General features: G+C 52.2%; 5 protein-coding genes and 1 non-coding gene across 6 annotated transcripts; 4 read left to right on the forward strand and 2 right to left on the reverse strand.

The window, feature by feature from the left end:
• Positions 1 to 221: 221 nt before the first annotated feature.
• GCN5_2 (histone acetyltransferase) lies at positions 222 to 2,154 on the forward strand (the record flags this gene model as incomplete). The annotated part of the gene is given in 3 exon segments (XM_062908850.1): positions 222 to 332; positions 347 to 565; positions 640 to 2,154. 3 exon segments carry the CDS (start codon positions 222 to 224, stop codon positions 1,708 to 1,710), a joined length of 1,401 nt encoding a protein of 466 aa, XP_062772004.1. The 3' UTR covers positions 1,711 to 2,154.
• A 584-nt stretch (positions 2,155 to 2,738) lies between these two features.
• On the forward strand, positions 2,739 to 5,515 carry QC763_122860 (uncharacterized protein). The gene is made up of 3 exons (XM_062908851.1): positions 2,739 to 3,198; positions 3,248 to 3,828; positions 3,878 to 5,515. The coding sequence occupies exons 1-3, from the start codon at positions 3,106 to 3,108 to the stop codon at positions 5,487 to 5,489; spliced, it is 2,286 nt and encodes a 761-aa protein (XP_062772005.1). The 5' UTR covers positions 2,739 to 3,105; the 3' UTR covers positions 5,490 to 5,515.
• Positions 5,516 to 6,127: 612 nt separating this feature from the next.
• On the reverse strand, positions 6,128 to 9,126 carry QC763_122870 (uncharacterized protein). The gene is made up of 2 exons (XM_062908852.1): positions 7,248 to 9,126; positions 6,128 to 7,192 (listed from the first exon to the last, which is right to left on the reverse strand). Exons 1-2 carry the CDS (start codon positions 7,534 to 7,536, stop codon positions 6,735 to 6,737), a joined length of 747 nt encoding a protein of 248 aa, XP_062772006.1. The 5' UTR covers positions 7,537 to 9,126; the 3' UTR covers positions 6,128 to 6,734.
• Positions 9,127 to 9,303: 177 nt separating this feature from the next.
• Positions 9,304 to 9,393, forward strand: QC763_0026840. The gene has a single exon. It is a non-coding gene; the product is annotated as a tRNA-Phe (tRNA).
• A 403-nt stretch (positions 9,394 to 9,796) lies between these two features.
• Positions 9,797 to 11,534, reverse strand: GLO3 (ADP-ribosylation factor GTPase activating protein, ER-Golgi transport; the record flags this gene model as incomplete). Its single annotated transcript, XM_062908853.1, has 4 exons — positions 9,797 to 10,152; positions 10,215 to 11,126; positions 11,199 to 11,334; positions 11,463 to 11,534. 4 exons carry the CDS (start codon positions 11,532 to 11,534, stop codon positions 9,797 to 9,799), a joined length of 1,476 nt encoding a protein of 491 aa, XP_062772007.1.
• Positions 11,535 to 11,755: 221 nt separating this feature from the next.
• On the forward strand, positions 11,756 to 12,910 carry TIM21 (mitochondrial import inner membrane translocase subunit tim21). The gene is made up of 2 exons (XM_062908854.1): positions 11,756 to 12,438; positions 12,503 to 12,910. The coding sequence occupies exons 1-2, from the start codon at positions 11,920 to 11,922 to the stop codon at positions 12,704 to 12,706; spliced, it is 723 nt and encodes a 240-aa protein (XP_062772008.1). The 5' UTR covers positions 11,756 to 11,919; the 3' UTR covers positions 12,707 to 12,910.
• Positions 12,911 to 13,079: the final 169 nt, after the last annotated feature.

Raw genomic sequence — 13,079 nt, forward strand, 5'->3', positions numbered from 1 at the left:
GCTTTTCTTTTCTTCGTCATATAGCACCATCTGACTCGGTCAGTCCAGCAGACGCTGTGTTCAAACTCGACGACAACAGCAGACTTCAAATTATATATTGCCGACTTCTCTTTCTTGGCTCCATGTCTTATTTCCCGTCTTGTTGAACAAGGTTGCCTTTTTTGTGCGCAGTGCGACATGTATCACCGTCACGTGGCAGTGGAACGGTATACTGCCTGCCGATGCAGGCAACCTACCTACCGACTCCGAGGCATTCTTTCCCATCTAGTGAGCAATTTCAAAAGAAGCTGTCGGCACCGACGATAAGTTTGTTATCGACTGGTCTCCTTACCCCAACCTTCAACACCCAACCTCCAACACCCACAACGACTACAATTTCCGCAATTACATGGCACCCGTTTCAAACAAGAGAACCAAAAAGATGAGCAATGGAAAGCGCGATGACTCCCAAGAACCGCTTGCGGCTCGGTTCGCCAAAAGAATAAAGCTCTCACACGATGTGCCAGTGACGAGTTCTTCGGTCAAACTCCCAGCTGCCTCTTTGAGGATTCCTTTCCCCGAAAAAGTGAGTAACTGCCACCGCTATCTCAGTCCTAGTTTGGATACCCTGACCGCGTTGCTGATCTGGTATTAATGTAGCCTGCAGTTATTGAGGAACGAAACGGTGAAATCGAATTCCGCGTGGTCAACAATGACGGCAGCCGAGAGCACATGATCATATTGACAGGCCTCAAGTGCCTGTTTCAAAAGCAACTTCCAAAGATGCCCAAGGACTACATTGCCCGCCTCGTCTACGATCGCGCCCATCTGTCGCTTGCCATCATCAAGAGACCGTTGGAGGTCATAGGCGGGATAACCTTTCGAGAGTTCCGCCAGCGGGAGTTTGCCGAGATTGTGTTTTGTGCCGTGTCGTCCGACCAGCAGGTCAAAGGATATGGAGCCCACCTAATGGCCCATCTCAAGGACTACGTCAAGGCAACCTCGCCAGTGATGCATTTCCTCACATACGCGGACAATTACGCGACGGGTTACTTTCAAAAGCAGGGATTTTCTAAGGAGATCACCCTCGACAAGGCCATATGGATGGGTTACATCAAGGACTACGAGGGAGGGACGCTAATGCTCTGCTCGTTGGTCCCTCGAATTCGATATCTGGAGTCCGGTCGTATGCTTCTGAAACAAAAAGAGACCGTGCAGGCCAAGATTAGGTCTCTGAGCAAAAGCCATGTCGTCCATCAGCCGCCTGCTCAATGGATCGTTCAGAGCAACAGCGGCGCCGCTCTTACCCCCATCGATCCTCTCTCCATCCTGGCCATTCGAGCCACAGGCTGGTCCCCAGACATGGATGCCTTGGCCCGTCTCCCTCGTCGCGGACCTCACTTCAAGGAGATAAGACGCTTCCTGTACCAGATCCAAAACCACAAGCAGGCGTGGCCTTTTCTGGCCCCCGTTAATAGAGATGAAGTTCCGGACTATTATAAGATTATAGCCAACCCGATGGATCTCTCTACGATAGAGGAGAGACTGGAACACGATGCATACGCGACACCTAAGGATTTCATTGCGGATATGAAGTTGATTTTCAGCAACTGTCGTAAGTACAATGATGCCACGACGGTGTATGCCAAGTGTTCGGCGAAGCTGGAGAAGTACATGTGGGGTCTGGTGAAGGAGATCCCGGAGTGGTATGAGCTGCTTGAGGGCCAATGATTTCTGTGTTTGATTTTGGGGAGAGTTGAGGCGGGTGGTTTGAAGCTGGGTCCTGAGCGGTTTCATACAAAGTAGCGGCATGGTTCGGGCGTTTGTCTTTCTGTTCAACAAGGCTTCATAGGAGTCCAACTGGTCCAGCAGCTCTTATCCATGTTATGGGCTTTGTACTCATCATTTTCTGATGTAATCAACTTATGTCACATTTGAATGGTAGAACCATACACCGGTTTGGTCTTCGTTGTTCCTAAAACCGCATAACCCAAGTTGGAGCCGGGGAATCTGTTGGGGATGTTGGATCATTTTGAGACTAAGCTGAGGTGGATGAAGAGGGAGTAAACAATCAATAGTACATAAAAATAATTAGTATTGTTGAACAAGTATAGGTAGTTACCTCTATCAAAGGTCCGGCCTTGCAAGGAAAAAATATTTAAAGATCTTCTTTAATGGTCACAACAGTATGGAGTAGTCCTGATATCTCAGAGCATTCGAAAACAAGTTCCAACATGACCAATATGTCCCTCGACCGCGCTCGTTGGGGACATCATGCAGGTTCAAGAGATCACCGGTCTTGACAGCTGATGAAATTTAAAAAATGAAAAGGATACAGATCCATTGCCACCATGTATTCGTGGGCTCTGACATATTGTGAAATTCTGTTGTGGTAGGCACTTGACAGACCCAGATCACTTACAGCCTTGTGGCATTGATGAGGTAAAAGGTGTTGTAAGTGAGGCCTGGCCAATCATGTTACACGACTTACTGGTTTGCGCACGGTCCATCCCAGATCCCAAAGCCTCTCACTTCAGCCGGGCTCTAACATCTTATTAGACATCATTAGAATTAAAGATTGTCCTTCTAACAGAAACTTTGCTTCTCCATCATTTTTGTCTACATAACTAACAACATGCATGTTGATTGGATTATGGCTTCCTGTTGGCGTGCCCTTACAGTGCACCCGCTCGCCGACTGACGGCCCGGCGTGAGTCACAGGCCGTGTTCACAGCCGTCCAATGGAGACCGGGGCGGGATTTGAGTGCTGTTGGTGCCGGGACAGAAATGCGCGCGGGGCAGCAGCGTGCCGTCAGTGTCCATGCAGTTGTGTCTCACTTGTGTTGGAACAGCTCATGATCACCAACACTGACTGGCCCGGAAAGGCAGTGAAGCAGAAAACCGACACCTGCAATCGTGCATCTCACGCCGACATCGAGAGAGAGCGCAGACTCTATGTGTTTAAGAGAGCCCGATTCCTCACGACTACCATCGCATCTTATCTCTAAGGGCATTCAGCCATTGTGTGCCCTTGATATCGAGGTTTTTGACAACTGCGGAATTTGTTCCACTCTTTGTAGAGCCTGAGCCGCCTGCCTCCCGCCCAACCTCAAATAGCCTGGAAAAATGACATCCGCCAACTCCACTTCCGCAACCACTATTCTTTGCACATGCAAACAAACCCGCTTTCACATCTCTGATCGTCCCAACTACCGCGAGGTTTGCCTCCCACCTATCACACTTGATTTTCCCACTAACTTCTCTGTAGCTTGACATCTCAGGCCTCAACATCACCATCGTGCCCGGTGCCTCTTCCCCCTCGTCAACAACTACAAAGAAAGGGAAGGGTAAGGCTGGAGCAGAGGGTACCGAGATCCTGAGCAATGCCGACCTAAAGCTCAAGGCGGGCGCACGATACGCTCTTGTCGGCCGCAACGGGGCTGGCAAATCCACTTTGCTGAGGGCCATCAGCAAGAAGCTTATCCCCGGAATACCGGAGGAGGTCAGAGTGGGAATACTCCAACAGACTGGTATACCTGACGACGCAGACGACGATGAGTGGAAGGACGGAGGGCCCGAAACAGGAGGGCAGACAGTACTGGAGCAGGTGGTAGACCGAGCTACTGCTAAGGGTGAGGTGGAGAGGGACATCAAACAATTGACTAAAGGAGTCAACGATCCTGACCCATATGGGACTCTGAGGGCTGTGCGGAAGTTGAAGTACGAGAGAATGCAAAAGAAGCTGTTTGTCTTGGACAAGGACGCCAGTCTAAGGAGCGGAGCGAGGGGGTTACAGGCCAGAAAGGCGTTGGTGGAATTTGAGAAGGAGGTTGAAAAAGCTGAAAAGATGTGAGTTTGTTCGGAGGTACCAGGACAGTTGATAGTAACCATACAACAGGAATGATCAGCCAGAGGAGGAAATCTCGGCCGAGATACTGCAAGCAGAGATCCAAGAGGCGGCAGATATGCTTGTGGAGCTGGAACTACAAGTCGAACCAACTCGGTTGGCTGACATTGAGTCCCAGGCAAAGAAAATCTTGACCGGCCTAGGGTTTACGGATACTTACATGGCCAGGCCCGCAAACACCCTCTCAGGAGGATGGCAGATGCGGAGTAACCTTGCCGTGGCTCTGCTTCAGGAGACAGACATCCTGATTCTGGACGAGCCGACCAATTTTCTCGACCTTCTCGGTATCATCTGGCTTCAGAAGTACCTGGAGGGGCTGGAGGATATTCACCCTACACCTCCCACTCTAATCTTGGTGTCCCACGATCGCGACTTCACCTCCACGGTGTGCACTGATCTGATGATACTCAAAGACAGGGGCCTCGCCTACTTCCACGGCGACCTGCCAACCTACGAGGCTGCCCAGGCCGAGCGGAAGCTCTACCTCACCAAGATGAAAGACGCCCAAGACAAGCAGAAAGCCCACATTCAAGACTCCATCCAAAAAAATATGGCTGCGGGCCGGAAGAACGACGACCAGAACAAGCTCCGCCAGGCCAAGTCCCGTCAAAAGAAGCTCGACGACCGTTGGGGCATGCAAGTTAACGCAAAGGGCCACAAATTCAAGCTCAACCGTGACATGGCTGGCTATCACGAATCGGCAAGAGAGGCAATTGACATCCCTAAAGATGACAAGTGTGTGTCTATCTCTTTGCCTCTTCCGCCAGACCTCCGCTTCCCCGGCCCGTTGATATCACTTGAGAATGTCAGCTTCCGCTACAAGATCAAAGGCAGGCCGGCTCACCTGGTTGTACCGACGCTCCAAGACATCACCCTGTCTGTCTCCATGGGCGACCGCATTGGCATTGTCGGTCTCAACGGTGCTGGCAAGTCGACACTCATCCGGCTACTAGTCTCGGATCCTACCTCGTCGACTTCTGGATCGATGTCCGGTGCAATTCAGAAACACCCGCGGCTCAAGCTAGGGTATTATTCCCAGCATGCAGTCACCAGCCTGCTATCTCTTGGCCGGGCAACACCATCTCTCACCGCTCTATCTCTTTTAATGTCCGAAACTGCTGGAGTGATGGAAGAACCAGACGTGCGGGGACTGCTAGGATCTCTCGGTCTCCCAGGCCGTCTGGCATCTAATGTGCCGCTGGCAAAACTTTCCGGTGGCCAGCTCGTCCGTTGCGAATTGGCCAGGTTGCTCTGGAGTCACCCACACTGCCTGGTGCTGGATGAACCGACAACTCATCTTGACTACGAAACTGTCACGGCCCTGCGGGAAGCGCTGAGATACTGGCCCGGCGCCGTTGTCTTGGTGTCCCACGACCGTTGGTTCGTCAAGGGTGCTGTGGAGAATCTGAAGGATGAGGATGTGGACAGTGATGGTGAAGCCAACGATGGTGAGGAAGACGAGGAGGAGCAAAAAAGGAGGAGACTGGTGTATAAGCTCGTTGCTGGGAAGGAAGGGGGCAAGATGACGTTGCTTGATAAGGGTGGTGTCAGCCAGTTTGAAGAGGGAGTGGAGAAGAAGGTGAGGAAGATGATGGCCACCTAGGCTTCGAGGTAGTTTGAAGTCCGAATGTACGTGAGCGACATTGTTTAGAAATGAATTTTGCTGCGAATTTGGTGTTTTCTTCTTGACGTTACTACCCTCCTCCTCAACCTCATCTTGTGAAAACTAATGATACCTAAACCTTTGTTGATAGCCTGGCGAATACAAACAGAACAACCCATGAAGGGCCCCCCTCACTTCTCCCAAGCTCGTATTCCCATCATCAAGCACCAATGTACCGACTGTGCCTACTCTCGACGTTACACACCCTACAAGAAGCTAACGAGGATTCGAGCATGTTTTCCTTGACCAGCTCCCAGTAGCGCCGCGAAAGAGGAATCATGCACGCAATCATGATCCCGGACCTCCGTATCCCTTTCTCTGACTGCCTTTTCTCCCTTATGATTCGCAGAGCCCACAGAAGGACAAGCACTTCAAACATCTTCCCAGGTATTCCGTCGCCCAATTGTTTGCTTCCCACAACAGAGCTACTCGGAGATTAGTACGTTGTGCTCGCTCAACCACCCGTATTTCCATTTAGACGGCCAATAAAACCTTTACACCTCGTGACCGAGAAGCCATGCATCTGGATATTGACAGCCCTGCATAAACATGTCTTGCAGCTGTTGAAGAAAAAGCAAGCACCCGACGATTCAACAAAAGAAGAACATGTCACAAGAAGCAGGACCAAAAATCTGTGCAAAGTTGGTATGTTACTGTCTCCAGCGTAATTATAGGACAACAAGTCTTCTACAATCCCTCTCTTCCATTCTCTCTTACAACATATTCCGTAACAAAAAAAATCACAAAATGCCCGAGACAATCCGTCCAAGAACAGTCTCGGCAGAGTATCAAGTCGAAGAGTATAAAACAAGAAACCCAGCTGGCTTCCCCCCTCGCATCCAGTCCAGTCCTTGACCCCCGGAAGTTCCCACACACCCACAGGGCATGATGGCCAAAAAAAACAAAAAAACAAGCACGCTGCGTCGTAAAATGGTTTCTAAAGCATCCCTGGAAAATTAACGTGCTCCTTTGCCCATTATCCTTTGGCAGAAAAAAAACCAACCAAATCCATTTGTCGCCTGGAAACACGCAACATTCCAACTCTGCACAAACAAAGGTGATTAAGGCTTAGGTGTGCGGGCTATCAGGTCGTGTCTCATGTCTCGTAAAAGCAGTGTGCCCTCGGAAATCCATTGTCCTGTAGTGTTCATGTCGAACCTCCGAGGATTTGGTGCCGTTAGGAGTTTAGAGAAGAGCGACAACACCGGCAATGAGGAGTAGGGCGCTGACGGGAGCGGCGAAGGTACCAGCGGCACCCTCAGCGATGTTGGAGACGGAAGGAGCAGGTGCGGAGGGCGAGGGAGAGGTGCCAAGGGAGACGGTGCTGTTAGACGCGCCACCGGTAGCAGAGGCGGAAGCCGAGGCAAGACCAGAGCTGGTGATGGTGATGGCAGCCGAAGTAGAGTTCTTACCACCAAAGACGATCGAGCTGCTGGCGCTGGTACTGGTAGTTGTGGGAGGAGCGGTGGAAATGACCTCGGAGCTGGTGGTAGAGGTCGAAGTGGCAGGAGGAGGGGTCTGAGAGACGAGACCACCAGTCACCTCGAATGCAGCAGCGCAGGCCTCAAGGTCCATAGAGTTGGGGCAGCACCACGTCTCACCGGCCTTGTCGGCTGTGCAGTAGTAGCCAGCGTCGCAGGAGTCTATCGTACGCGTTAGTCATGAGCTTTTCCAAACATCACGATTGCCAGCACATACTGCCAGACTGATCGGGGCAGCACGTCTGAGCCGCTTGAGCGTTGAAGCAGTGCACCTGGTTGTCGGTGGAAGCGCAAGTTGTGTAGCCGGCACCGCAAGCCTCCTCGCAAGTGTTTCCCTCTCCACACACGGCCTGCTCTGGCTGGTACCCGGGGGCATCTTGACGGCGACCGATGGAGAACAGGGAGCGGGTCGACATCTTCACGAGCTGAGGCTTGTAGGGTTGCTCGGCAGCGACATTGACGGCGAAGGCGAGAGCCGCCAGAGCGGTGATGGATTTGGCGAGCATTGTGATGGATTGATTTGGTGAGTTTTGAGGTATTGGGTAGCGCGTTCAAATCGAGGATCGAGGAGGGCGGTAATTAAATTGGCGGACAAAAATATGTCGTTCGTAGCCGATGTTGCAAAAACGAATGGATCGAGTACAGGACTCTGGAAAGGAATGACAATTTCTTCAGGTGAAGAGGCGATGGGTGGCCAAACAGAAGCAAAAGGTGAGCAGAGGGAGAAATGAGGGCGACGGGGCGGTTAAAAACGAGCGCGAGGATCTGGGCACTCTGGGGGGTGCTGGGGGTGGACGGGCCTCTTGACGATAGCGGGAAGGTATCGCTGCCGCAGACTCTTGCGGCCAGGGTACACATTCGACCCTGCCAATTGGCAGCCAAGCAACCATATGAGACCATCTCCTTAATTTCAGCGTTGGGCATTGCTTCCCTGCGCGGCACGGTACCTGCGTCTGGTTGTGCGGTGTTCCTGGCAGACAGCAGCAAGCCAGGAACCAGGCGCCAATGACAGATGGGCGGGCAAGCTCATCCCAAAATTCCCAATTCAGTCAGGAAATCAACAGCTCCGTTTCCCAATGGCAGCTTCCACCTGCTCTTCCAGTTCAGATGAGTGATTTCCCTGTTTTCCCCCCTACCGCTCGCTGCCTCACGCATGAAGCAAGCCTGACGTGGTGGTCCCATCTTCAACGTCGCGTGCGTCTGTGTCGGCGCGCTCTGTGGTCGCCGTGGACAGCCAAGAGGTTGCCAACAAGGCCTTCCCTGAGCAACAGTGGATGTCAAGGGCAGTTCTGGGCCAACAAGGAGGCCAGCGGTTTCTCAATCTTCGATTTTCCGGCGACCTTGCCGTGGGAAATTTGTCGCTGGCAAAACCCCGGCAGGAGTTTTCTGTTTCGATGCACACCAAGCCGGAGCAAAGCAAATGAGGCCAAGCAACTCCCGATACACCTCATCGTTAATCTCGGGGGATCTTCAGAGAACAATCTGGATTGCTGTGATATCGATAGCCTCATACCCATTCTCCACCAGCTCTCTCTATGGAGCATAATAGAACAAAGATTCCCGACAATTCTCAAGCGCCAACGGACGGCGAAACGCCATTTCCGCATCTGTCTGTTTCGACCGAGCTGACTTTGCCAGCCTGCGCCGTTCAAGTTGGCGGCAGCTTTGGGTTCCATCATGAGGTAATTTGACTGGCTGTCAGTGCACGGTTCATCTCGACTGTTTCAAAGCGATCGACATGGCCCGAGCGTCTCTGGCTATCAACAGGCGGTAATGGTGGCCGGTCCCACTTTCATGCCGGCCCGTAGCCGCAATTTCGGTCGGCCTTCCGCAGAATTCTCGGCTCGGGGGTGGTTGAGACTGGGGCAGCTGGAGTTTCGGCGGCATGATCAGTGACCTTTGAGATTGGGGACTTGTGAAATCTGGGGAAGTGTTTTGGAGCTCACCACTTGCTTCTTGTCACCGGCCACTCCAAAGCGTCGGTTTCGAGTTACCCCTGACTCGCTCCACTCACCACAGTAGCATAGTGTAGTTTTCAAGCTAACGAAGGTTGTGCGAAACAAGATGTACCATATACGATGGACGTGAGATACTCGATACATACAGTTGTATATAAAATTATTACACGGATAGGTTTTAGGGTGAGCAATGAGCTTGGTGAGGGGGCGTTATCTCTAAGCCTTGTCCAAGGGTTCCAAACCCCAACCGCCGCAGCCCACTCCCACAACTCCACACATAATCCCACTCCCGAGTCAAGAATAACACGACAGCAAGCGGGTTTAGCTCAGTTGGGAGAGCGTCAGACTGAAGTCAACTTCAGGAAGTCAATCTGAAGGTCATGTGTTCGATCCACATAAACCGCAAGCATCATTTCTTTTCCTTCTCTCAACCATCCCCTCCTCACTCCCTCTGAAGGAAGACAATATTACCTTTTTGGCATCAATCTCCCGGCCTCCTTGTTGACCTTGTGTGAGGAGGATGAGTTTGGCAGCTATATATCATGTCGAGATTAGGCCGCTTTAATGTAACACCACGTCGTGCTTTTATTTCTCTAACTCGTGTAAATAAGATAACTACCAAGAACCAACCAACCTACACCCCCATACAAACCCCAAAGACAACTAAATCACCAAACATGCCCGCTGTTCTGCTTGCTAAATTTAAACTTCCCACCTCCCTTCGCAATTCCCACCAGCCCACCAATCCCCCAACATTACAAATTGATATTTCCTTTTTTCCCAACCCCTTCCAAAAAAAAATTCAATTCTAGTTCCCTAAATAAGCCCTGATGGCTCCCTGCAACCTCCCAGCACCCTCCCCAAGCAGATGCGTTAGGTTCTCGAGGTCGTCGCCAGCAGTAATGCCGAACCTCCTGACAAAATCCTTCGCGGCGCTCTCCAAGTCACCATAATCATCCATGCCGCCGCCGGGCATATCGTCAGACTCCTCACGCCCAAAGTATGCATTCGAAGAGATAGCAGAGGCACCCTCAAAACCGCCCAGGCGGGACTTGGCTTCAGCCTGTGCCTCAGCGTTGAACATGCCCTTGCCGAAGAATTCGTCTGAAGAAATGGCCTTCTGAGTGCCGAACTTCTTGCGGGCGTAGTTGTCATTGTCATCATCTGCAAGGGAAAGCTGGATTAGTATCACGCCTCAACAGCCCTAAAATGATAGCAGAACTCACCATCAACATTGCCCTTGATAGGTCCAACAGACCCGAAGCCACCAGCGTTCTTCTTTGCTGTGGAAGCAGCGGCGGCAGCCTTCTGGGCACCAATCTGCCCGAATCCAAGTCTGCCCATACCCATACCCAAACGCTCCATCTCCGAAGCCGACTTTTCTCTTGTGTGAGAAGCCGAACCGTATCCACCACTCCGAGCCGAGCTCACAGGTGTGGGAGATAAAATGGCAGCACCGGTATCCTTCTTGGCAGCAGCGGCCTTGGAGTTCTGTTCTTCAGCTTCGGGATCATAGCCCAGCTTCTCGATACGCTCAGCCTCCTCCTTGGCCTTCTTCTCCGCCTCGTCAAAATCAATGACCACATCGCCACCCAACTTCTTTGCGCCGAGCTTGGTTGCGACCTTCTTCGCGCCGAGGACATTGGCCTTGCGGGGCCCAGTAGTTGTCTTCTTCAAGCTGGAAGAGGTGACGATGCGGCCGGCAGCAGGCTTGGACTCGCCATCGGTCTTAGCCAGAGGGGAGGCGGTACGCGAAATATCCTTGCCGTTCTGGGCTGCGCTGCTTAATGGAGAGGCGGTGCGCCCGACAACGGGAGGGGTGGCGGTTCGTGAAATTGGCGGTGTAGGCTTCTTGATGGCCGGCTTGTCCCAAGATGAGAAGAAGTCATCTTCCTCTTCGGCGGGTGCCTCGGCGGCGTCGCCACCTTCCTCAAGAACGACCTCTTCGGGGAACTCCTTGGCGTCCCTCGCGGCTCTCTTCTTGAGTTCCTCCTTGTACTTGGTCGCGGCAGTGGAGCTGTACTTGGTCTTGGGGTCCTTGCTGTTCAGCGCGGCAGACCCGCCGTTGGACTGGAAGAACTTGGTCGCGGACTCGTTTCCGCCAACTTTCATGATGCGGAGCTGGTCCCATTGCCACTCTGTATTATAGCATGGTTAGTTATTATGGGCTCTTGTTGTCGGAGGCACGCGAATGCGAAACGGGGACATACGGTCGAGGTTAGTAGACCGAACAAAGGAGATGTGGACACCGAGGTTGCGATGGTGGGCCGAGCAATCGAGGCAGAGGTAGATGCCAAAAGGAACGGAGGTCCATGTTGGGTTCTTTTGACCGCAGTCGAAGCAGATCTGTCACGGGGGAAGGAATCCGTAGTTAGTAAACCGTTTCCATCATCGCGGGTGGGCGTGGCCGTGGTCTCGCGACCGAACTCGGCACCTTGCTGGCAACGCGAGGAGGGATGATATGGATGGCTTGCCTTATTAGCCTGCTTGGACTTGAGTTTCTCAAAGAGCTTGAGCGACTGCTGCTTGGTAGCGAGGCCGCTCATTGTGTCTGGTGTGTAACGGTTGGCTCTGTAGTTAAGTGTGCTGGCGGTCTCGGATAGTAAAGTTCAAAGGGTGAAGTGCGGTCGAGGCTCGTGAACGTTCAATGGTGATCCAGTCAGGGGACAACGGGCCACAATTTCGCTGCCCAGGAATCCATCCATGTGGCATCAAGTCAATCCACTAACCCTGAACTGGCTTAGTGCTGAGCTGCCCCACGTCTGCACCCACGGGCCACCTTGAGTCTTTTACCCGCCGAGGAAATGCCGGGGCGGCAGAAGCCTGGGGCCCTGCAGCTTGAAGCTCCCACTTGACCTCACCTTGAAGGAGGCGGACAGCCTTCGAATCACGATATCTATTGCGTGGAGCAATGGATAATCCCCAACCGCCATGATGATCAAATCCCATCTAACCCCAGTTCTTCGGCTTCGAACCCTCCCTTCCACCTCCCCAGTGGTCAATCTACGTGCCCTTCAACCCCGCCATTACGCAACCCACCACCAAACTTCGTCCTCCAAATCCGAACCAGAAGTTAAACGCCGCTCCGTCACGCCCTTCAACGACACCGGCTCTGTCCCATGGTCCTCTCTTTCGATCCTTGAAAAGGGCGCTCGCGCCAGCCAGCAAACCTTCAACTTCGGCCTCGTTATCCTCGGTTTGACCCTCACCTCTGGCGTGCTCTACGTGCTCTACACCGAGGTCTTCTCGCCCTCCTCCCGGACAGCCTACTTCAACCGCGCCGTTGACCGTATAAAGGCCGATCCGCGCTTGATTGGGCTCCTGGGAGATGGCAAAAAAATCGAGGCATTCGGAGAGGAGACCGGCAACAAGTGGCGGAGGGCGAGGCCGATCGCCTCGAGTGAAGTGACGGATCGGAATGGGGTTCAGCATATGTACATCAACTTCAACGTGCGTTATACAGCTAGCGAATAATGACTGAAGGAAACATGCTGACATGGCATCATAATAATAGCTCAAGGGACCGAAAGGTACTGGCACGGCTTTTGTACATCTTTTCAAGCCGGTTGGAGGGAAACAGTGGGAGTACAGGTACTTTTATGTTGATGTAAAGGGCCAACAGAGGATCTACTTGGAGAACGCAGAGGCTGCCTCCGCACTGGCTGCGAAGGAGAGGTCCAAGACCGATGGGATCAAGTTTCTCGGTATCAGGTGGTGAAGTCATCGCCAGGTGCGAGAGCGGTGTATGATAAAGGTATGCGTGTACAATATCAGTTGGCTGTGATGGAATTTCAGGGAAACTATGATCAAGGCGTTTTGAATTTCGACAGAGCTTAGGAAGAGAAGCATATTATCAAAAGGGATCTCACATATACCCATCAAACCATATTTTAGCCATCTAAACTGTTGGTCAAAGTAGCCGCTTTGCCTCATATATTCATTGGTGAAAACTAGCAGCTACTGAGTGAGCTAGGGCGCGATCTTTTGGCCGTAATTTTCGCTGAAAGTCTTCATATGAAGACTTTCAGAATGTGTGATCTTTTTCGTCTGAAACAGTTCATCAGCCAATTTGGATGGAAAACCGTTCCTGA

This window comes from Podospora pseudopauciseta, chromosome 1, assembly GCF_035222475.1.
Source record: "Podospora pseudopauciseta strain CBS 411.78 chromosome 1, whole genome shotgun sequence".
In the NCBI taxonomy this organism is placed as follows: Eukaryota; Fungi; Ascomycota; class Sordariomycetes; order Sordariales; family Podosporaceae; genus Podospora; species Podospora pseudopauciseta.

Coding starts and splice junctions, on each gene's coding strand:
- QC763_122860 (XM_062908851.1), top strand. CDS start 3,106: ATGACATCCGCCAACTCCACTTCCGCAACCACTATTCTTTGCACATGC. Junction 3,199..3,247: donor ATCGTCCCAACTACCGCGAG/GTTTGCCTCCCA, acceptor ACTTCTCTGTAG/CTTGACATCTCAGGCCTCAA. Junction 3,829..3,877: donor GTTGAAAAAGCTGAAAAGAT/GTGAGTTTGTTC, acceptor ACCATACAACAG/GAATGATCAGCCAGAGGAGG.
- QC763_122870 (XM_062908852.1), bottom strand. CDS start 7,536: ATGCTCGCCAAATCCATCACCGCTCTGGCGGCTCTCGCCTTCGCCGTC. Junction 7,193..7,247: donor CTGCCCCGATCAGTCTGGCA/GTATGTGCTGGC, acceptor CGCGTACGATAG/ACTCCTGCGACGCTGGCTAC.
- TIM21 (XM_062908854.1), top strand. CDS start 11,920: ATGATGATCAAATCCCATCTAACCCCAGTTCTTCGGCTTCGAACCCTC. Junction 12,439..12,502: donor ATATGTACATCAACTTCAAC/GTGCGTTATACA, acceptor TCATAATAATAG/CTCAAGGGACCGAAAGGTAC.